General features: G+C 36.4%; 1 protein-coding gene across 1 annotated transcript; it reads left to right on the top strand.

The window, feature by feature from the left end:
• Positions 1-2,565: 2,565 nt before the first annotated feature.
• Positions 2,566-23,739, top strand: MS4A5 (membrane spanning 4-domains A5). Its single transcript, XM_032879131.1, has 5 exons — positions 2,566-2,729; positions 7,863-7,991; positions 10,528-10,584; positions 11,536-11,688; positions 23,453-23,739. Exons 1-5 carry the CDS (start codon positions 2,577-2,579, stop codon positions 23,546-23,548), a joined length of 588 nt encoding a protein of 195 aa, XP_032735022.1. The 5' UTR covers positions 2,566-2,576; the 3' UTR covers positions 23,549-23,739.
• Positions 23,740-25,125: the final 1,386 nt, after the last annotated feature.

A 25,125-nucleotide genomic window follows, 5' to 3' on the forward strand; every position in this document is an offset into this window, starting at 1 on the left:
AAGGAGATCCCATTAACTATGAATCCGAGAACATCAACCACTTGGATTATTGTAACTTCCCTGGAGTAGCCAGCAATAAGAGGCTTGAATGAAAGCTTGATTTGGGAATGTTGAGGAATACAGGGATATTATACAATTATTCCATAAACCACTTTAGAGCTAGAACAATCCCCAGAGTCAATTTTGGCAGATCGGAAAATAAAAAAACCTAAAGACATGGGGAGAAGGTAGTGCACAAATTTATTTTACCCATGTATCAGTGGGCCTAGATGCCTTATTAGCAGGAGGGCTATGGAGTTCCACAGCCATTCTGAAATGTAGAAATGAGGTAAAGTAACTTCTGGACCAACTCAGTGTGACATATCCAAAGTTCCTATAGCTAAGCTTACGAAAATACATCGAACATTTAGCTGACCAAGAACCAACCGAAATAAACTTTAGAAATAACGCAAACATAAAATGAAGCATTTAGCCACTATGACTAAAATAGTAATAATAGTAAAAAATGTTGATTGTTATTATTTTTGTAATTACTATTTATTTAGCATCCACTACATACCAAATACCTTATTATTCACTTACAATAGCCCTATAAGGTAACTACTATTCTCAGTTTTAGAGAAAAGATGTAATATTTTAATAAATAAGTAAGTAATCTGCCTCTCCAGAATTAGCTTGCATGAATTGAAGCATAATTAAAACTTCAGGTAATCTTTCTACCATTTGTCTGATGGCTATTAAAACATTGTTCTAGTCATCATGCTTAGGGAAAAAGAGAAAGAGAAAGAGGAACTGGAGAAGGTTCAGAGGAAAGTTAAAACATGAGTAAATAAGGATGACATGGTATCATAAAGTATATTGGAATAGAGTTCGCTTAACTCAGAGAACACTAACCCAATATCAAAGGATTTTCACAAGGGAAGATCACCATTAAGATTCCATGTTCATGTGAATGGATAAGGAAGATGTGGTCCATATATACTATGGAGTATTATGCCTCCATCAGAAAGGATGAATACCCAACTTTTGTAGCAACATGGATGGGACTGGAAGAGATTATGCTGAGTGAAATAAGCAGAGAGAGCCAATTATCATATGGTTTCACTCATTTGTGGAGCATAACAAATAACATGGAGGACATGGGGAGATGGAGAGGAGAAGGGAGTTGGGGGAAATTGGAGGGGGAGGTGAACCATGAGAGACTATGGACTCTGAAAACAATCTGAGGGTTTTGAAGGGGCAAGGGGGTGGGAGGTTGGGGGAGCCAGGTGGTGGGTATTAAGGAGGGCACGTATTGCATGGAGCACTGGGTGTGGTGCAAAAACAATGAATACTGTTATGCTGAAAAGAAATTTAAAAAAATAGTAATACTTAAAATCTTACTTAAGTGATGATACATATTTTTGTAATGTTACATCTTATACATTTTGTAATGTTATTAATTAATGTTATTAAATTCAAGCTACTTACCTAGATGGAAAAAAAAAATTCCATGTTCATGAAAAACTGAATACTAGAAGGTAAATTTGGAGGAGAAACTGTAAGAGGATTGGTCCTTTAATATTTCTAACTGGCAAGTGGCTAGAGTCTGTTACATCACGATTTTTAATTTAGGAAGATCTGATCTATTAGGAAACACCAGAGAATGACAAGGTAGTGTGTATAAATGAATACAAATTCTTCTCCTCCCTTCATCCATGTCCTTGCAATATGACAGTACAAATCTTCCAGCAAATGGAGTCTGTTTCCTTACCTTCGAATATGGGTTGTCTCTGCAATTTGCTTAGGTTAGCATACATGATTCAGCAGAAGTTTAAAAAACATGTGTGAGTTAGAGAAGAACCAAGAGCCTACCAACTGCCAGATATGTGACTGAGGCCATGCTAAATCACCTAGCTTTGGCCACTCCACCAAATGACCACAGATTCAGAGAAAACCTGGCACACAAGAGCTGAGCTCCACCAGACCGGCAGAACCACCCACATGACCCACAGAATTCTGAGCAAAATCAAAGGCTCGTTGTTTGAAGCGAATAAATTTTGGGGTGGTTTGTTCACAGCCAAAGCTAATAAAATCATGTGGCAAAAACAAAAGTTATAGGCTAAAGAGACACTATGTCTACCTCAAGAAGTAAATTCTTAATTCTGAGGGCCTGAGAGGATTTGTCCCCTACCTCCTAAAGACAGAGAACTAGAATAAGTATTCACAATACTTATTTGGGAACTAAAATGTCTTCACAGATCATCTAGCCCAGTCTGATCAATGTGCATATATGGAATCTGAAACCAAGAAAGAGGATGTGACTTGTCCAAGGTCACAGTGAGTTCCTGACTGAATAGGACTACTGGGCAGGTCCTCTGGCCTCCAGTCCTGGGTATTTTACTCATTAACCTTGAGATCTCAACCAATCCTGAGATTCCATGACTCTGTGACTCTATGGTTCTACAATTCTAAGACAAAGCACAACAATGCCAGTGCTCCAGGCAGCCTTGGTACAGAAGAAGAACATGGTCTAGACTTAAGTACCATCAAGATCATTTTTTTCATTTCAAAAATATCATATCAACTGCACCATCATGGATTCAAACTCTGCACACAATCCTGTGTTTCTGGTATTTCCTCCAGAGATTAATGTTCCTGACTTGCGATCAACAGAACTTACAGCCACAACCTATGATACGAGCGGCCCTTTTCCAAAATCACTTGCTACAAAAATGAAAATCTTAGGGGTAAGTCAGATTTGCCCCAATGTATACTCTACTGAGGGTGTGTTATGGACTATTTGTGTTCCTCACAATTCATAGTTGAAACCATAATTCCAAACTAATGGTGTTTGGAGGTGGGGCTTTTGGGGGATACTTGTTCATGATGATAAAGTCCTCATGAATGGGATTAGTGTCATTATAAGAAGAGGTCATAGAGGTAGCTAGCTCTCCTTCCACTATGTGAAGTTACAAAAGAGAAGTTGGCAGTCTACAACCCAGAAGAGGTCTACACCAGAACCCAACCATGCTGGCACCCAGATCTCAAACTTTCAGTCTCCAGAATCATGAGAAATAGATTCCTGGTTTTTTATAAGCCACTCAGTCTATGAACCATGGGCTTAATCAGCCACCCCCAACAGGGTGTTATAGATATAACTTTGCAAAAGAAGTTGAACTGGGGATGGGGAAGAAGAAGAGGGAAAGAAATGTCTGGTGGCACAATGTTTCAAGGTAAGAGCTAATTCCAACTTTTATTTCCATCCAATTCAGGAAGTATATCTCACATTTCTAATCCAATTATGTACAAGGTTCTACGGAGATGAATATATAAAATGAATAAGCTGCAATTAAACTAAAAATCTCCAAACTGATGACCTAGGAGTTTTTTCCTAGTTAAGTTCAGAGAAAATCAAGTAGAAGTCAATAGATCAGACTTTATATCCTGAGTTACTGAGTTCTACAGTTTTACATTTTCCCAATCAAGACTCAGAATTCAGTTTCACAATATGATATATTTTTATATGTGGGGCTTTTGCAGAAAATCCCCTTAATACTGTAAATGTAAATTCTCATCTCTCCACACACTTTTCCATTTCATGACTGTTAATTATTTTTTATTTACCAATCCTCCTTTCAGAAAATGCCATTCAGATGTTTAAGACTGTGATAGTGTCTCTATCTTACAAAATATTTGTAGTTTCAATCCCAAGCCTTCAAGAGTGGAAAATAGAAAGAAACTGATTTTTTATTCCCCGGGGGTAAAAAAGTAGAGAAAGATGGCCCATTGACATGCAGAAAAGGGCCATCAGCCTAAAGTGCTATTCAAATATAATGGTACTGAAACTCCCGCTAAAGAGTTCAAATTACTTTAACAAAAATGGATTGAACCATGTCCAAAAAATTATGTTAGACACTACAGGGGTTATAGAAATAAATACAAGCTAGTTTTTCTCCTTGAGGAGAATAAATGCATACTTTAGAAAGAATAAAGTAACAATATTAAATACCGCATTTCACAGTAGCATCTAATAAGAGCCATAAATGGTTGGGGTGAGGGACAGGGGAACCCAGAAAGGGAACAGTCACTCCTATATAAAAGCAATGGGGCAACGTTACTGCAAATTTGGCATTTAATCTGAACACTAAAGAAGTGATGTAATTTTAATAAGTAGAAATGAAAAAGAGGAGGAAAGCAGACTATTCTAGACAGAGAAAGCATCTTGAGCAAAGAGCTCATGGTAGCATAGTTTGGGAAAAACAAAAGAGAGCTGGGAGTGAGCAAATTAGACTTGAAAGCTTTAAGAGGATTAAAAGATAAACAAAAAAAGAAACAAGAAAAATCAGGATGGATAAATACACTGCAGTACATCCGTACAAGGGAATGTTATTCAGTGCCCATAATAAATAAGCCAACAAGCCATGAAGAGACATGGAGGAACCTAAAATACACATTTCTTTTTTTTTTTTAATTTATTTTCAGCGTAACAGTATTCATTGTTTTTGCACCACACCCAGTGCTCCATGCAATACGTGCCCTCCATAATACCTACCACCTGGCTCCCCCAACCTCCCACCCCCGACCCCTTCAAAACCCTCAGGTTGTTTTTCAGTGTCCATCATCTCTCATGGTTTACCTCCCCTTCTAATTTCCCCCAACTCCCTTCTCTTCTCCATCTCCCCTTGTCCTCCATGTTATTTGTTATGCTCCACAAATAATTGAAACCATATGATAACTGGTTCTCTCTGCTTGACTTATTTCACTCAGCATAAACTCTTCCAGTCCTGTCCATGTTGCTACAAAAGTTGGGTATTCATCCTTTCTGATGGAGGCAGAATACTCCATAGCATATATGGACCACATCTTCCTTATCCATTCGTCCACTGAAGGGCATCTTGGTTCTTTCCACAGTTTGGCAACCGTGGCCATTGCTGCTATAAACATTGGGGTACAGATGGCCCTTCTTTTCACTACATCTGTATCTTTGGGGTAAATACCCAGTAGTGCAATGGCAGGGTCATAGGGAAGCTCTATTTTTAATTTCTTGAGGAATCTCCACACTGTTCTCTAAAGTGGCTGCACCAACTTGCATTCCCACCAACAGTGTAAGAGGGTTCCCCTTTCTCCACATCCTCTCCAACACACGTTGTTTCCTGTCTTGCTAATTTTGGCCATTCTAACTGGTGTAAGGTGGTATCTCAATGTGGTTTTAATTTGAATCTCCCTGATGGCTAATGATGATGAACATTTTTTCATGTGTCTGATAGCCATTTGTATGTCTTCATTGGAGAAGTGTCTGTTCATTTCTTCTGCCCATTTTTTTATATGATTGTCTGTTTTGTGTGTGTTGAGTTTGAGGAGTTCTTTATAGATCCTGGATATCAACCTTTTGTGTGTACTGTCATTTGCAAATATCTTCTCCCATTCCGTGGGTTGCCTCTTTGTTTTGTTAACTGTTTCCTTTGCTGTGCAGAAGCTTTTGATCTTGATGAAGTCCCAAAAGTTCATTTTCGCTTTTGTTTCCTTTGCCTTTGGAGACATATCTTGAAAGAAGTTGCTGTGGCTGATATCAAAGAGGTTACTGCCTATGTTCTCCACCAGGATTCTGATGGATTCCTGTCTCATGTTGAGGTCTTTTATCCATTTTGAGTTTATCTTTGTGTACGGTGTAAGAGAATGTTCGAGTTTCATTCTTCTACATATAGCTGTCCAATTTTCCCAGCACCATTTATTGAAGAGACTGTCTTTTTTCCACGGTATATTTTTTCCTGCTTTGTCGAAGATTATTTGCCCATAGAGTTGAGGGTCCATATCTGGACTCTCTAATCTGTTCCACTGGTATATGTGTCTGCTTTTATGCCAGTACCATGCTGTCTTGGTGAGCACAGCTTTGTAGTAAAGCTTGGAAACAGCAATTCAGTAACATGGCAGGATACAAAGTCAATGTACAGAAATCAGTGGCTTTCTTATATACTAACAAGGAAAATACAGAAAGGGAAATTAGAGAATTGATTCCATTTACTATAGCACCAAGAACCATAAGAAACCTGGAAATAAACCTAACCAAAGAAGTAAAGGATCTGTACTTGAGGAACTATAGAACACTCATGAAAGAAATCGAAGAAGACACAAAAAGATGGAAGACCATTCCATGCTCTTGGATCAGAAGAATAAACATTGTTAAAATGTCTATACTGCCTAGAGCAATCTATACTTTTAATGCCATTCCGATCAAAATTCCACCGGTATTTTTCAAAGAGCTGGAGCAAATAATCCTAAAATTTGTATGGAATCAGAGGAGACCCCGAATCGCTAAAGAAATGTTGAGAAACAAAAATAAAACTGGCGGCATCACGTTACCTGATTTCAAGCTTTACTAAAATACACATTTCTAATGAAAGAAGTCAGCCTGTAAAGACAACAAACTATATGATTTCAACTATATTTCAACCATGTGACATTCTGGAAAGGCCAAAATATGAAGACAAAAAGATCAGTGAGCCTGCTTCTCCCTCTGCAGCCCCCCTGCTTGTGCTCTCTCTCTGTCAAATAAATAAATAAAATCTTAAAAAAATAAATTAAAATAAAGCCTATTAATTTAAGTAAAATGGTACATATGTACGGTAAATTTTGTTATGGTTATTTTACCATTTGTTTTAAATGTGAAAAATAATATTTTGGGTAGAAAAGGAAACAACCAAGAAGGTAATCTGGAGACCTAACTGCCAAGAATCTTATATCCATCCTACTTAGACTTTAAAATATTGACAAGTAGCTTCCAATCTGTGAAATCAACAACGCACCTAAGGAGCTTTATAAAATGTGTATACCAAGTCTCCAGGCCTTGTTCCAGAGCTACTGAACAGGAGTTTTGAGGGAGTTGGCGGGGGTGGGAGGGTGTTGAAATCTGTATTTTGTAAACGCTTCTCTGAATTTGATAAGCACCAGATTCGGGAGCATTGTTTCAAACAAACTGAGAGGAGTAACCAGATTGGTTCTGTTTTTCGATCTGACTTCAGCACTGACATAATATTGGAATAGAGAGAAAGGAAGCTGGTGCAGAAAAGCCAGTTAGAAAACAATTTTAATAGTTTGGATTAATGGATAGTGACTATTGAGTTGAACTTACTCAAATGGACTTGGACTTGAATAAAAGGATATCCTTCAAAACTCACCTACTTAAAAGTCATCGTTGCTATGGGAGTAAATGAGAGGACTCAGAGAAGGCAGGTGGAGAGTAGGAGGGCAGAGAACAAACACTCACACATGGCATACTTTCCATTCTCTGTGTCATTCTCACCAGTCTTCCCTAGCAATCGTCAAACCACTGCTCTACTTTTTTTTTTCATTATTTGTTTTATTTTTAACTTTTTGAGGAATCTCCATACTCTTTTCCATAATGAAACATCTCCACCAACAATGCACCACATTCTCACCAGCATTTGCTATCTTGTCTTTTTGATGATAGCCATTTTAACAGAAGTGAGGTCCTATCATTTTGTGATTTTGCTTTGCATTTCCCTGCTGCTTGGAGAGTTTGACATGGTCTAACCTGGGGATTCTATTCAGTAAGCAGAGGATATAGGTTACAGAGGCTGAGAGTCTGTATCTCTAATTCTCAGGTGATCCTAATGTTGCCAATCCATGGGCTACATTTTCCAGAGCACTAATTTAGATCATTTTACCTGTTACCAAATATCAGATAAAGGAATCAAGAAAACACTTGGGAGCATCATGAAGGGGCTTCTACTATCCTTCCCCTATTTATAAAAGAAGGTAATCACCAAATCCTTTTAACCCAAAGAAGATTCTGTATATTTTTGAAAAGGAAACCTACCACTTTGCTTTTTCCTTACCATGACTTATCCCTCTATTTATAGGCTATGCAGATCCTGTTTGGAGTGATGAACTTTTCTTTTGGAGTTGTTTTCCTTTTCACCCTTGAAAATCCGTACCCAAGGTTCCCTTTTATATTTGTTTCAGGATATCCATTCTGGAGCTCTGTTTTGGTGAGTATAGTCAACTGAGTTCAATTGGAAGCCATGACAACAGGGATACTAGGGAATTCTTAAATACCAAATGAGCTGCATTCAGTTTTAGGATATGTTTTGAAAAGATAAGATAAAAATAAACTTTGTTGAAATTACTTCCCCATTAATTCATCAGAGTTACTGATGTTCCATTATTGGGTTCTGAGGTGCCTTTGGGGATATGCCCTTGGGTCTTGATATCATTTGTCCATTCATTCATTCAAAAATGAGTTGCTATCTATTATAAGTCAGATACATAGAGGAAGGCAATGAGGATCCAAAAGTTAATAATTCGTGGACCCTCACTATGAAAGACAATATGAAGTTTCCTCAAAAAATTAAAATGACCATATGATCCAGCAATTCCCCTTTCAGAATACATCCAAAGGCAATGAAAACCCTATGTCAAAGATGTATCTGCACGTCCATGCCCATAGCAGCATTAGTCACAAAAGTCAAGACATGTAAACAAACTAAGTGTCCATCAAAAGATGAATGGATGATAAAGAAGTGTGTGTATACATATGTATATGTATACATACACATATATATGTGTATACATATATGTATATATAAAGAGTTAAATTCTAAATATAGAATTTATTATTAAACACTTTCTCTCTCTACATATATATGTGCATGCATGTGTGTGTGTATATATATATGTGTATATATATATATATATATATATACACATATATATAATACACAGCCATAAAAAAAATAAAACAAAGAAATCCTGCCACTTGCAACAACATGGTTAGACCTTAAGGGCATTATGCTAAGTGAAATAAGTCAGACAGGGAAAGACAAATACTGCATGATCTCACTGATATTTAGAATTCTAAAAAATTCAAAGAAAAAGAGCTCAGATTTAAGGTTACCATAGGCAGAGAGTGAGGAGAGAGGGAATGGAGGGTGGTGATCAAAAGGAACAAGCTTCTAGTAATAAGATAAATAAGTACTAGGGATACAATGTACAATAGGATGACTTCAGATAACACTGCTGTATGATATATATGAACATTTTTTAAGAGAGTCAATTTTAAAAGAGTCTCATCACAAAGAAAAATATTCTTTTTCTTCTCTTTTTCTTTCTTTCCCTTTCTTTTAGGAGGGGTGGGTTGTAGCTATATGAAATAATTGATGTGAAGTAAACATGTTATAATCATTTCACAATATAGGTAGATCAAATTATTATGCATCTGCCCTAAGTTTATACAGTATTGTATGTCAATTACATCTCAGTAAAACTGGTGAAAAAATAAACAAAAATAATAATATATGAGCCCTTCCTTCAGAGGGCCCTAGGTTCAGCAAGAAAACATGTAAACAGGACATTTCAAGGTAATGTGATAAATGACATCACACAGGTGTAGAAAGTGCTCTTGTAAGGAGAGATGAAAGATCCGTTTACTCTTTGGAGAAGTAAAGATACAGGGAGGGCTTCTCAGATGTACCTTTGAGCTACACAGAAGCATTTATTTAATTTCATTCAATAAACATTATTTAAGCACCTGGTTTAGTACCAGAGAATGGACTGTGTGTGGAAATTCGGGGAAAAGGCAGTTCTTAGTCTCAAGGTCTCTCAAGTAGAGAGTCAGATCATCACCACAGGGTGTGATCAGAGCGGTGACAGACACAGGAATTGCCAATGTAAGAAAGGCACCTACAAAAAGGATGGGGAGATGCCCAGAGACACTCCAGCTTGGCTGAGTTTTAAAGGATGGGTGGTTAATCAGGAGGAGGGCACACACAGAGGAAGGGTGGTGGGGAATGGTAGAGAGCGGGAAATAGCTGGGCATAAGGGCTAGGGATATCTTGCTGCATGCCAAGGGAGAACCATGAACAAAGATCTCAAGGTATGGGAGAACACTTTCTATCCTGAAGACTCTAAGAGTGAGGTTGAAGAAATACCAGGCAGTGGGACTGGAAACTTAAAAATGCATGTGCTGTAGTCCAATTTGGAATTTCTACCAGATAATGATGCTACTACATGAGACTCACCTCCATGAAAATTCTTGGGATTTTTTTTTCTAGAATGCCCAGCATATTAGCTGGCAGGACACACTGGATTGCAAATGGGTATGAAGGATGTTTCTTAGAAGAATGACAGAATCTGATTTTATTGGTTGTGAATTGATTTGACACCAGTGTGGAATGATATCAAACTCAGTCCACAACAGCTGTAAAAGGAAGGTAGATGAGAAAACAAGCCCAATAAAACTAAAAAAAAAAAAAAAAAAGAAAAGAAAAAGAAAGAAAAAAGAAAAAGAAAAAAAGAAAAATCTCATGTTCAAACAGATCTTTAAAGCTAAAGCTAATTTCTAGTTCAATGTTTTGTCCACTACTCATTTGTGGACAATTTTACCAGGCATGTCACCCTGCTCACTGCTCTGAGGATCATGTAAACTAGGAAGGAAGGTATGTTAATGAAACACATAGAAGTTTATTCTCTAACACTTCAACAGCACTTAAACAAGCCCATTACTAAAATGTTTATTCTTTTTAATAGTTCATTAATTCTGGAGCCTTCCTAGTCGCATTGGAAAGAAAAGCCACAAAAACCCTGGTGAGTTACATTTTCCCCTTCACTAAAAATTTATAACTTTGAAGTAATTAATTCTAGCATTGAAAATGAATTTGGAAAATCATTAACTCACTATAATTCCACAAACTGTCAAGTACTGATACCAATCAACAGCATTGGTCTTTTGTCCATAGGATCATAAAACACCAGTTCCAGAAGAGCTTTCTAGGTCATCCAGTTTCTTATTTTATATATAAAAACACTGAGGCACAGAATAAAAGCCAAGTTCCTAAACCAAATGGTAAAATGGGTCTCAGTATTCCAGTAACTCATTCATTCATTCTTTCTGTGTTGTCAAGCGCTTTGAAAAGCACGTTTGACTTCATGATGGGCACACTGTGAAGATAACCTCATTAAAAATAATTTAATTAATGAAATAAACCTTATAAGCAGAAGTTCAAAATAAATAATACAGTGTTAATGAATGCAGAAGGTACACTTACAGGTAAATTATAAGTAGAATATTTTTACTTTTCTCAAGGAATCAAAAATGTGAGATATTAACAAGCCAATAAATTATTTCCAACACAGGAGTTCTCCTGCAGTTTTGAAATTTAAGGAAGAAATAAAAATTGCAAAGAAATACGATGTTTAGTTAAACAGAGTCATAAAACAAAAATGTAAATAGGTCATGACTTTTATCAGAGCATCAAAGCAGTGCAATGTGGCTATGCCTAAGTGTGCACCCCTCCCCGCAACTAAATGGGAGTTAACTTAGGTACAGGTTGTGGGGGATGGAAGGGTTATTGAAGGTTCACTGGATTCCCTCATTCTCTGGCTGACAGCCTGAAGCCAGAAGGGGTGAAGTGTCTCATATATGATCACACAGCTGCTTTGTGGCATTGCAATGCTGTGCCTAAAATCCTCCCTCCAACCTCCCCCACCATTGCTTCTAGTCTGTAGACTCAGTGTTATGGTCTTCATCTCTTTCAGGTGAAGCTGAGCCGACTAATGAATTTTCTCAGTGCCCTGGGAGCATTAGCTGGAGTCATTCTCCTCACATTTGGTCTCATTCTAGATCAACACTTCTTTTGTGGCTATGCTGAAACAATTACTCAGTGTCAGGCTGTTGCTACCCTATTCATTGTGAGTATGCTGCAATTTTATGGCGAGGAGTAATGGGTATAATCATAAAGATTTATTAGCATCTAATCAGCAAAATCCAAATACTGTTGCTGACACACGTGTTTTCTTTTTATTTATAAACATTTATAGAAATCATAATATCTGATAGGTTATATCAGGCATTGTGGAATAGAAAAATAAACACATTACAACTCTCAACTTCAGGAGTTCACAGATGAGTAGAGATGATAAAACATGTACAACAATGAGTATAATATAAAAGGTAGAGTGATACAGGAAGAAAAATGCAGGTATTGCAGTATGGTAGCAATTCATAGTCCCAGATATACGTTAGAGTCGTAAGTGGAATGTTTTTATGGTTTTGGTTTTGGCTTGAATATTTAGACTGGGCTTCTGATAAAACATGGCATATACTGAAAACAGGCATTTATTTCTGTTCTTTCCATAAGACCACTATAATTAGTTTAAGGGAATGTAAAAGATGTAAATCTACATGGGGAGAAAAATTAGTCATCAAGACCCATCAAAATTTGTCAGGAAAGCTGGAACATTATTAATCACCTAAGGAAAAGGGAGTATTCGTAGAAGTAAAATATCCCAGTTGCAAGAGCAGATATCCCTTCCTTATCTTTTTCCTGTACTTAGAAGGAGAACATCTTGTCTTTCACCATAGACTATGATGGCGGTTGAGGGTTTTTTAGATGGATTTGATCAGGCTGAAGAAGTTTTTTCTCTTCCTAGCTTGTTGAACATATTTTCCAAGTGTGTTGAATTTAGTGAAATCCTTTTTCTGTATCAACTGAGATGATCATGTCATTTTTGTTCCTTATTTTATTGTTATGGTGCAATTGCACTGACTGACTTTTTTATCTTAACTAAACCTTACATTCCTGGGATAAATCCCACTCAGTCATGCTGTATAATTCTTTTAATATGTTGTTGGATTCAACTTTCTGGTACTTTGTTAAAGATTTTTGCATCTTTATAAGGGATATTGGTCTATACTCATCTTTTCTTGTGATATCTTTGTTTTTTTGTGTGTGTCTGGTTAATATTGGCATTATAGTAGGAGCTGGAAATTATTGCCTCCTTTTATACTTTTTGGTGAAGTTTGAGAAAAATTATGTTGAATTTTCCATAAACATCTAGAAGTCTCCACTGGTAAAGTCTCCTAGGTCTGGGCTTTTCTTTCTGGGAAGTTTTGTTGTTTTTTTTTTAATTACCTGTTATTAGTTTATTTAGTTTTCCTATTTCTTCTTGTATCAGTTTCAGGAGTTTTTGTCTCTTATTGTCAGCATGAGTGAATGAAGGAAAATGACAATACAGATTTTCAAGAAGGCTGTCCTGGTAGTGATGTGTTAGTAGAATTGTCTACCAATAATCCAGAACCTTGAATTAGCATAGAGGAGATAAAATAGCTAGGAGTATAAGCCCATCATCATCAATGGCATTGGTCATTTTGAAGGAGTGTAGTTTTGTTCCAGTCACCTTGAGTGGAAGTGGCCTAGTTCCTAATTCTGAGAAGTTTGGGCCACATATGTATTAGATAGTCCTATCTTTTGGACCATTTACTTTTGTGAAGTTTCTAGAGGACAACAGCTTAATGTCTGTAATAAGTGAGGTCATGGTGGTGATGGTGGTACTGATTTTAGTAAGATCTTCTCCAGCAAAGCTCAAGTGTATTCTTTTCCTGATGATATCTCCAAAATAACCAATCACCTACCTAAGGTCACAAAGAATGATTAAGTACACTGCTGGCAAGGAAAAGTAGTCCACATCTGTTAGTGGAAAAAACTGCCAAATTTATTATACAATCAGAGTTATCAGAACGAAAGTCAAATCATTTGCTGAGATATAATACAGAATTTTGGAGAATTTAGTCAGTGATTACCAGGAAGTAAGAAAGTAATAGGGACAGTGAAGGCCTTGGAAAACCCACTGCTGCCTGCTGACATAAGAAATCAGCAGCCTCCGACAGGCAGAATATGTGAAGAGTCTCTCCTACAGCCAATTTCCTACATATAGACAAAACTGGAGAAGTTTCTTAAAAGATTTTAATAAGTAATCCAAGATAATTGGTCCTAGAAAGGATATTGGTCAAAGAGACACTTATTAGTCCTGCTGGCTGGCTAACAAGACATAACTCCTTTCCTAGGATTTATTTTTATAGATACACAAAAATATAGAGAAAATGCAGATAGACAGGATGGTTAGTGGCAAAGCTTTAGCAGACCATCTTTTACTTCACCTCTACCCTACCAAGGGGAAAGGAAATAAGAATAGGTATGAAGGGATAATGAAAAAATCCTGGGAAACCTGATTCCTAGGACAAATAAAATGACCCTATCTAATAAAAAGTGCTGGACTTGCCTCATCAACATAGATTTGCAAACCCTGGACAGGGTTGCTCACAGGCAGTCAATGGAATATGCACTAAATGAGTCAATGGACCAGAACCATAATCATGAGGAGTCTGACTATACCTCGCTGGGGCCTCTGTGACTGTTTAGCACCTTCAAAGACCACCAGGAATGGTGGTCCTTTGGTGGGCCACCATTGCAGTTAAAAGCTGAATTTATTAAATTTGCAATCAAGGGAGAGCATAGGGTCTCAGACACAATAGGGGGAAATGGAAAAGGGCATTTGTAAGATTTCTTCAGTTGGAGGAGTCATAAGGTAACTTTGGGGGAGAGTAACAGTAGTCTGGAAAGGAATTGGTTAGATTTGTGAACTAGATGAGTTGCAGAGTCAATGGTCTAATTTTTTGAAAACATGAATTCACATGGAATTAGCATAAAAACATCTCTCCGTGGCCTAATTTTGAACATAAAGCTCTGAGACATTTTATGTTAAAACCTTGAACTTAGATATTTGGCTTTGCATATCATGCTTTGGTACACTTTATCAATTTGCTGACTTAAAGTGCAGTTATTTTTCAAATTATGGTTTCTTTTCATTATCAATTCTCAGTAATCTTAACTAAAACTGAAAAAACAAACAAACAAACAAAAAACTATGAAAATCACCAAAGGAAAAAGTAGAAACAACTGGACTGATACCTAACTTCTCAAAAGCAACAATAAAAGCCAGAAGACTGAACAATATCTTCAGTGTTCTGAATAAAATAACTGACAACCAATAACCTCTATTATTCACTACCCATTATTGTGATGTGTATATATATACACGTACACACAATGGAATATTACTCAACCACAAAAAGAATGAAATCTTGTCATTTGCAATGACGTGGGTGAAGCTAGAGTGTACTACGCTAAGCAAAATAAGTCAGAGAAAGACAAATACCGTATGATTTCATTCACATGTGGAACTTCAGACACAAAACAGATGAACGAAGGAGGGAAAATAAAGAGAGAGTCAAATCAGGAAACAGACTTCTAACTATAGAGAAAAAACTGAGGGTTGCAGGAGGGAAGTGGGTGGGGGATGGGCTAAGTGGGGGATGGGGATTAAGGAGGGCACTTGTGATGAGCACTGGGTGTTGTGTGTAAATGATGAATCACTGAATTCTACTGCTGAAACCAATATTACACTACACATTAACTAACTAGAATTTAAATAAAAACTTGAAACAGAAAAAAGAGAAGAAAAAAAATCTTACAAGAATGAAGTGAAATGAAGAATTTTTAGAGATACAAATACTGAGTTTGCCTCCTGCAGACTAGAATTAATGGAATAAAGAATGAATTCCAGGTAGAAAGAAATTGACAGCACAATGAGATGCAAGAAGGAATGAAGAACAAAGAATGAGATAAACGTGTGGACAAATACAAGTGAATACTGCTTGTGTAATGCAGTAATGATAATATATATTGAGATTAAAAATAAAGTATTTAAAATACCAGTCAGCATTAACATATAAGTAGAGAAGGGAGCAAATGGTGTTTTTGTTATTGTCTTTGCTAAGGATCTGAGTTTTCCCTGAGAAGAGGGTGGTTTGAAGGATTTTAGACTTTGATATGTTTTAATACTTAATGGTATCATCAAAAGTAAAAAACTAGAACTAAGAGATATATTTAGTCTATTATACCCAACAACAAAGAATACACATTTTGTAACATGTGCCAACAGAAGATGACTATATATTGGTAAACAAGACAATTCCAGATTAATACCAAAGGCTAAAGTCCTAGCATATACCCTATGCAATAAAACAATAAACAATGATAAAAATAATTTCAGCCTGTTTGGTTGGATATTAAGAAGTAGGCTTCAAAGTAATTATTGAATCAGGGAAGAAATCACAATACAAAGTGAAAGCTCAAAAACTTGAGGGCAGAAGGTAAAGCAATAGTTTTAAGGCAATTCATAGTTCAGAAATGTAGAAACTATAAAATATGAAACTTTGAAAACTAATGGCCCAAATATTAATCTCAGGGACTAAAGGAGAGAAAATTAGCCCAAAGAAAGAGGAACAAATGAATTAATATATAATGATGAGAGCAGAAATTAGGAAATAAATAAATAAATAAATAAATAAATCATGCACACATTAGAAAGACTCAAAATAGCCAATGATTGGTTTACTGAAAATACTAGCAAAGGGCATTTATAGGAATAGTAAAATATACAAATCCTTTTTTTCTGGTTATGACAGAGTAACTTAAAGCAGCTCTCTAGTAAAAATCACTGTTATTAAAAGCTTATTAAAATAACAAAAAATGTCCAACTGTTTGAATACAAACAAAAGAAACCAGGGCAGCCAAGATTTAAAGTGCAAGGATCCTGTAAGAATAGTACACATTGAACTAAACCCAAAATTCTCCATCGCTTTCCTCCACAAGTTATTTGCTGACACCTAAGATGTGTAGGATAAAAAGCTCAGACACTAAGTATATAGGAAGCTAAGAGGCTAAGAGGCCAAGAAGCGATTTTGCCAGCCAAGAAGAGTACTGCAGACACACACACATTGTCCAGAGTCCACCAAGAGGAGGAGTGGAGTCTGGTAAACATCCACAAATTTCACTTCTGAAGAAAGACTACACTCTAGAACTAAGGACAAAGGAAACAGACCAGCCTCACGAAACTGAAATTCATCCTTGAATTATTTTGATCATGGTAACATTCTCCTAATCTGTCTGATGGAAGAAAATTAATTCATCCCCAGAGGAAGATAACATAATTTAGGATTTCTACCATTTTTTTGCATATTACATTTATTATTAAGTGTAAAACAAAACATAACAAACTAGTCATACCAGAAAATAGGACTGAAAAACAACTGAAAAACAAAAACAAAATAATCAGGGCATCTGGATAGCTCAGTCGGTTAAGTGTCTGACTCTTGGTTTCGACTCAGGTCATGATCTCAGGATCCTGGGATTGAGGCCCACTTTAAGCTCTGTACTCAGCGGGGAGTCTGCTTCAGAATTCTCTCTCTCTCTCTCTCTCTGTCCCTTCCCCCACTCTCTCTCTCTCAGTCTAAGATAAATAAATAAATAATAAAAAAAATATATCAGTGATAGAAACCACTCAGAGGTGACCCAGATGATAGGGTCATCAGATATAAACTTGACAATAAACATGGCTGTTATTTCTAACAGAGAAGAGAACAAGTCGAAGAATATTATGGGAGACTGACACCCTTTAGAAAGAAGTCATTGGAATTTACAGAACTGAAACTAAGCCCTCAGCGGATGGGGCAAACCATGTATTAGACACTTCAGAAACACACAGGGAGAGAATCAGCATAAAATACAAAGACTAATCCCTAAAGAGAAAAAAATGATATAAAACATCAGAAAGAACAAACATAAGGGACATATGGAGAAGAATGGAAAAAATGTGCCCTATATACAACTGAAGAACTACAAAAGAGAAAATGAAAATGTAGCACAGGCCAGTGCTCACAGAGAGAATGGCTAATGATTTTGTAAAGGAATCAAAGACAAGACATGAACCACAAACAGGAAAATACAAGGAAACTACATACAGCACACAATACTCAGATTTCTGGGGGGAAAAGTATATAAAGAGCAAAACGTAAAGAGAAGCTGGGGGGGGTGGGGGGTAAATACAATCAAAAGGACAAAGGTGAACTGATAGGGGCCAGAAAACAGTGGAATGACATTTTTTTTTTTAATTTTTATTTTTTTAAAGATTTTATTTATTTATTTGACAGACAGAAATCACAAGTAGACAGAGAGGCAGACAGAGAGAGAGAGGAGGAAGCAGGCTTCCCGCTGAGCAGAGAGCCCGATGCGGGGCTCCATCCCAGGACCCTGAGATCATGACCTGAGCTGAAGGCAGAGGCTTTAACCCACTGAGCCACCCAGGCGCCCCTGGAATGACATTTTAAACTGAAGAAATAAAATACTGTCAATCCAGAATTCGATGTCCAGTGAAGATGTTTTTTAAAAGTAAAGTTGAAGTAAAGATAGCAGACTAACAAAAACTGAAAACAATTGGTATTGGCAAATTAGTCCTGAACACAGTAATTACTAGTCCTGAACACAGAATACCGAATCAGTAATCAAAACCTCCCAAAAGAGAAAAGTGCAGAACCAGGTGGCTTCACTGGTGAATTCTACTTGAAATTTAAAGAAGAATTAATGCCAATCCTTAAACTCTTCAAAAAAAAAAAAATAGAAAAGAAGGATCCAAATTCATTTTATAAGCCCAGGACTACCCACACCAAAACCAGACAACTACACTACAAGAAAAGAAAATTGCAAGACAATATCCCTGATGAATATATACATAAAAATCCTCTACACATTTGTTAGCAAACTGAATTCAATAGTATATTAAAAGTCTCATACACTATTTTTTTTAAAGAATTTATTTATTTATTTGACAGAAAGAGAGAGACTGTGAGAAAGGGAACATAAGCAGGGGGATTGGGAGAGGGAGAAGCAGGGTCCCTGCTGAGCAGGGAACCTGATGTGGGGCTTGATCACAGGACCCTGAGATCATGACCTGAGCTGAAGGCAGATGCTTAACAACTAAGCTACCCAGGTACCCCAAAAGTCTCATACACTTATCAAGTGGTATTTATTTGAGGGACGCAAGGATGCTTCAACATACACAAATCAAAAAATGTGATATGCCACATCAACACAATGAAGGATGAAAATCATATGACATTCTCAATAGATGCAGAAAAAGAATCTAACAAAATTCAACCTGAAAAATTTTAAATTCTCAACACACTGAGATAAAAAGCATACCTCATTATAAAGGACATATATGACAACTCCACAGCTAACACGATACTAAACAGTGAGAAGCCAAAAGATTTTCCTCTAAAATCAGGAACAAGACAAGGATGCCTAGTCTCTTAATTTCTATTCAACATAGTACAAGAGCATGGAGTACAGAGCAATTGAGGGAAGAAAGAAAGATAAAAAGAAGGAAGAGGAAGGGAAGGGAAGAGAACAAAGAAAAAGCATCCAAATCAGAAAGGAAAAAAGTAAAAATATCTGTTTGTAGAGGACATATTATACCTAGAAAACCCTAAAGACTCCACCAAAAAAACTATTAGAACTAGTAATTTATTCAATAAGATTGCAGGATACAAAAATCAATATACAAAAGTTACTTGCACATCTATAAAATAAAGAGCCATGAGAAAGAAATTAAGAGAACAATCACATTTGCAACTGCATCAAAAAAGATTAAGTATTTAAGAGTAAATTTAATCCAGGAGGTGAAAGATCTGTATATTAAAAACTTTAAGACACTGATGAAAGAAACTGAAGACACAAACAAATGGGTAGATATCCCCTGTTCATGGATTGGAAGGATTAATATTGTTAAAATGTCCATACTACCCAAAGGAATCTACGGATTTGATGCAATCCCCATCAAAACGCCAATGGCATTTTTCTCCGAAAATTTTATGGAACCACAAAAGACCCCAAATAGCAACAGCAGTCTTGAGAAAGAAAGAAAACAAAGCTGAAACCATCCCATTTACTGATTTCAAACTATGCTACAAAGCTAGTTATCAAAACAGCATGGTATTAGTATACAAATAAGACACACACATCAGTGAAATGAATAGAGAGTCCAGAAATAAGCCCAATCATACATGGCCAATTAACTTATAACAAAGGAGCCAAGAGTATATGATAGGGAAAGGACATTCCCTTCAATAAATGGTATTAGGAAAATTAAACAGCCACACACAAAGAAATGAAACTAGACCACTATCTTATACCATATAAAAAAAATCAATTAAAAATAGATTAAAGACTTGAATGTAAGACCTAAAACCATAAAACTCCTGGAAGAAAACACAGGTAGTAAGCTATCTGATATCCAGCCTGGCAATGATTTTTTTGGATTTGACACCCAAAGTAAAAGCAATAAAAGCAAAATAAACAAGTGGGGCTACATCAAACTAAAAAGCTTCTGTACAACAAAGGAAATCACCAATAAAATGAAAATGCAGCCTACAGAATAGGAAAAAAATATTTACAAATCATATATCTACTAAGCAAAATACATAAAGAGTTTGTACAACTTAAGAGCAAAAAAAAAAAAAAAAATGAGCAGAGGATCCGAATATACATTTTTCTGAAGAAGACGTAACAGACGGTTAACAGGTACACGAAAAGATGCTCAGTATCATGAGTCATCAGGAAAATGCAAATCACAACCACAATGAAATATCACATCTGTTAGAAGGCCATTATCAAAAAGACAAGAAATAACTAGTGTTGGTGAGGTTGTGGAGGAAAGGGAACCCTTGTGCACTAGCGTTGGGAATGAGAATTGGTATAGCCACTATGGAAAACAATATGCTTCCATATCTTGAGGACCCTCTCCTCAAAAAATTAAAAATAAAACTACTATAAAATCCAGCAATTCCGCTTCTGAGTATTTATCAGAAAGAAGAGAAAACACTAACTCAAAGAGATAGGAACATCTTCATATTCATTGGAGCATTATTTATAACAATGAAAACATGGGAACAATCTAAGCATCAATGGATGTATATGTGGTACATTTACAAAGGAATGTTATTCAGCAACAAGAAAGGAGGAGGTCCTACCATTTGCGACAATGTGAATGAACTTTGAAGATGTTATGCTAAATGAGATCTCCATCTGGCTAGATGGAGGAAAACAAATACTGTACAATTATCACTTACATGTGGAATCTTAAAAAGCCAAATTCATAAAAACAGAGTGGAATGGTGGTTACCAGGGACTGTGGGGTGGAGAATTGGGACAGATGTTTGTCAAAGAATACAAACTTCCAATTGGAAGATGAAAAAGTTCTGGAGCTCTAATGCACAGCATTGTGCTTGTTGCTAACGATACTGTATTACTATACTTCAATGTTACAAAGAGATGAGATCTTAAATTTTTCCTATCACAGAAAGTGGAATGATAATCACATGACATGAGAGAGGTGTTAGCTAATGCCACAATGATAATCATACTGCAACATAAAATGCTTGCAATCAACAGACTGCATGCCTTAAACTTACACAATGTTAAATGTCAATTACATTTCAATTTTTTTTTTTTTTAAAGGAAAAGGAAAAGGAAAGGCACAGAATGGGAGATAATCTCCTCAATGCATGTATCTGACTGGAGACCCATAACCAGAATATATTAAGCACTCCTGAGTATCAATAAAAAGACCAAAAAAATGAGTAGGACTTGAACAAACACTTCACAATAAAAGATATGCCAACAGCCAGGAAGCATGTAAAAATGTGCTCAACACTATTAGTTACCAGAGGAATGCAAATTCAAAATCACAATGTTCGTATGCACACCTGAATGGCTTCAATGAAAAGGACTGTCAAAACCCAATGTTGTCAGGAATGTGAAACAAATGGAATTCTCATACCTTTTTGACGGGAATGTAAAATGGCTCAACCACCTTGGAAAACTATTTGGTAGTTTTTATCAAAGCTAATCAGGCCCATTTTATGTCTCAGCAATATATACAAAAATGTTCACAGAAAACCTATTTGTAACAGTTAAAAACTAGGAATAATTCAAATATCTATCAACAACAGAGTGGCTACAGGAACTGATTATTCAAACTACGGAATATTACTGAGCAACAAGAAAGAAAACAGACTACTGATACGTGCAAGAGCATGGATGAACCTCAGGTCCACTAAACTGAATGAACAAATTCAGATACAAAAGTGAAGAGGAAAAGTTATTAAATGGTGTTAGAAATCAGAATAGTGGTTGCCTCTGGGTGGGGAGGGGCACTGACTGGGAAGCAACACAAGCAAACTTACTAGGGTAATGGGAATGTATAATATATGTTGATCTGGAAATCAAAAAAGGGTAAAATACATATATATTTTTTTAAAAAGTGGAAAATATTTGTAAAGCAGATAATAGCAGTTTCCATGCTTTTACATACAAAGAAGGAATATAACTGACAAAAAGTCAAGAACACAATTTAAAAAATGGACGAGATTATGAGGAAGGAATTTACAAAAATGCAAACGTGGTGGCCAAATAGACTCAGAGTGAGGCTCGAATTCACTAGTAGTCAGGGAAATGCCAATTAAATTAATAGTGGACAAAGATACATTCATTAGATTGGTAAAAATTAAAGCTATAAAAATTATCACAGGTAGGGAAATGGTGACAATGTTCCATGTATCGGTGGCAGAAATCTGAAATGTTACTACCATTTTGGAAAGCAAGGAGGTGTTTACTTATATGAAAGATATCCAAGTAGCTATCTCCATAGCAATTAAACACCTACATATAAAAGCATATGAACAAGAATGTTTATTGCAGCATCATTCAGAGCATTAATGAACAAACACAACAGAAGAGGAGGAAAAGGAAATAATATCCTGTCACTAAAGAATAAATGAATTATGGCAACTATACCATGAGATATTATGCGGCCATTAAAAACAATGTGACTCTAAAATAAACAATATTTCAACGTATACTCAAAACGTAGATACAGTTGCAGGACAGAATATTAACCATAATGACCTTCACAAACTTTTACAGACATTCACTGGCAAAACACTTGAATGTCTAGCCTCTGGGCTCCTAACAAGGTGTGTATCCTATTCACGCTCCTTGTTGGCAAGCTGAAAGCCTTTGAAAACGGCCTCTAGCCGTGATAAAAAGAACAGAGGATGGTACTATTCACCTATGCTTCTTTCTGTATCTTTTTCTACATGTTCCTCTTTTGCCTGTACCTATAGGGTTTTTCCCCTCTTTTCCTTTCCTTTTCAGTTCTGCTTCTATTTTTTTTCCTATTTCGTAATCTTTCTTTCTCCTTCAACAGACCACTTTTTTTTAATCTTTTAATTTTTTTATTAACATATAATGTATTATTAGCCCCAGGAGTACAGGTCTGTGAATCGCCAGGTTTACACACTTCACAGAACTCACCATAGCACATACCCTCCCCAATGTCCATAACCCCACTACCCTCTCCCTAGCCCCCTCCCCTGGCAACCCTCAGTTTGTTTTGTGAGATTAAGAGTCTCTTATGGTTTGAACAGACCACTTTTTGAAATTATTTCTTTGTATTGTATATATTCATGAAATGGGGCATTTCCGGCATATGATATAGAAAGTGGATTGGGTTGCCTGACTTTCTCTAAGAAAATAATGTGCTCTCCTGTGCTGCAACAGCTGTATGCTCTCGTGATCCTTTATAAGAGTCAGATATACCTGAGACATGCAAGAGAAAGCTTTTCTTAACCGGGAATTTTTACCTCATTGGCTTCAGAAAAACCATTATTGTGCTAATATCATGATTCTTCTTTTTCCTTCTTCTTCTGTTACAGGGAATTTTGATTATGTTGATGGCCTTCAGCATTACTGAATTATTCATCTCTCTGTCTTTCTCAGTTATGAGGAGACCCTTTTATTGTTGTGACTAATGGTGCTGAATATCACCGTGGGAATAAAGATGTGCTTTAATATCATCAAGAGGTGAACTATGTTTGTGAGAAAAAGTCAGAAGGAACATAGAATCTTAAGGCTGGCAACTGTGGGAAGCCAAGGGGAGTGACTTAAGAGAGGGGGAGTCTGGGAACATTTTGGCTGATAAAATACATCCTGCCTCTTTGCAATGCCATCTCTTCCTCTCCCCAAGTCACATCGTCATCTTGGTGTCACCTCCTCTCTTAGTCATTCATGCTCTGACCTGAAGGGCAGCAATGCAGTGTTGCCACTATACAGAGTAATGAACCAAAGAGCACGGTCTGGAGTGACCAGGTCTATGACATCTCCTGCTGATTTCTTCAAGACACTACCTAGTGGCTCCTATACCATGGTTGTGTGCAAAAATCAGTTGGCTGGAAGAATGGCTTGGCCTACAGATTTTGCACTGTTACTGCAAAATCATCAATGTGAGTTACTCATAACAACTAAAATAGTAACAAGGAGGTCATATATTAGTTAAAGCCACTCTAACGTTCCAGGTACCATGTTAAGTGTTTTTTGTGTGTTACTCACCGAACCTCACAAAAAGTCTAAGATTTTATTATTATATTTATATTATTTATATATATATTATATTAATTATTATATTATAAAATTTTATTATTATACACAGTTCATGGACAAGGAAGCTGAAGTCTAGAGAAGGTAAGCAAAGTGCCCCAGGTGACAAAGCCTACAATGGCAGAGCCATGATATCAACAGGCAAGTCTGGCTCTAGAGTCCAGGGTCTTAATCCCTACAACATACCAATGTCTCTTAGACTCTTGGTCTCAGAACCCCTTTACACACAAAAAAATTATTGAAGTTTCATTACGCATTAATACAAGTAACCTTTTATTAACATAACTGTTATTTTCCAAAATAAAAAAAATATGAGTGTGAAGAGTGGCACTGATACATGGTTTTACAAATCTCTTTTTGTAGCTTACTTAACATTCTTTTTATTTTTAGTTGTTTTTAGTTATAGTTTCTTTACAAACAAATGCACACACTTAATGTATATGTACTCCCCTGACGGCCAACACCATAACGGAGCATATCCATCAGTTCCAAAATTTTCTTGTGCTCTTTTGTGGGATTTTGCTTCTTTGTTTTTTGATGAGAACACTTAAATGAGATCTATCTTCTTAACATATTTTAAAGTGTACAATTCTGTAGTTGTAACTAAGTACTCTGTTGTACAGTAGATCTCTAGAACTTAGTCATCTTGCATAACAAAAACTTTATACCCATTGAAAAACAAAGGCCAATTTAACTTTACTGCACATTCAAATCACTGGAGGAAATTTAATAACCCACTCCCCACCACCCCCAAATGTACCAGATACCACCCTACAGCAATTAAATCAAAATGTGGTGAGAGTTACAGAAAGGAGGGAATGGAGGGATGGGGTAACTGGGTGATGGGTATTAAGGAGGACATGTACTGGGATGAGCACTGGGTGTTACATGCAAAAAAAAAAATCATTAAATACTACAACAAAAACTTATGATATACTATATGCTGGTTAAT

The sequence above is a fragment of the Lontra canadensis genome, unplaced genomic scaffold (assembly GCF_010015895.1).
Source record: "Lontra canadensis isolate GAN:19392208 unplaced genomic scaffold, GSC_riverotter_1.0 scaffold66, whole genome shotgun sequence".
Classification (NCBI taxonomy): Eukaryota; Metazoa; Chordata; class Mammalia; order Carnivora; family Mustelidae; genus Lontra; species Lontra canadensis.

Bases quoted from the DNA above. Each gene is read 5' to 3' on its own strand.
- MS4A5 (XM_032879131.1), top strand. From the start codon at position 2,577: ATGGATTCAAACTCTGCACACAATCCTGTGTTTCTGGTATTTCCTCCA. The intron at 2,730-7,862 runs GTAAGTCAGATT...CTCTATTTATAG, and splicing joins CAAAAATGAAAATCTTAGGG to GCTATGCAGATCCTGTTTGG. The intron at 10,585-11,535 runs GTGAGTTACATT...CATCTCTTTCAG, and splicing joins GAAAAGCCACAAAAACCCTG to GTGAAGCTGAGCCGACTAAT.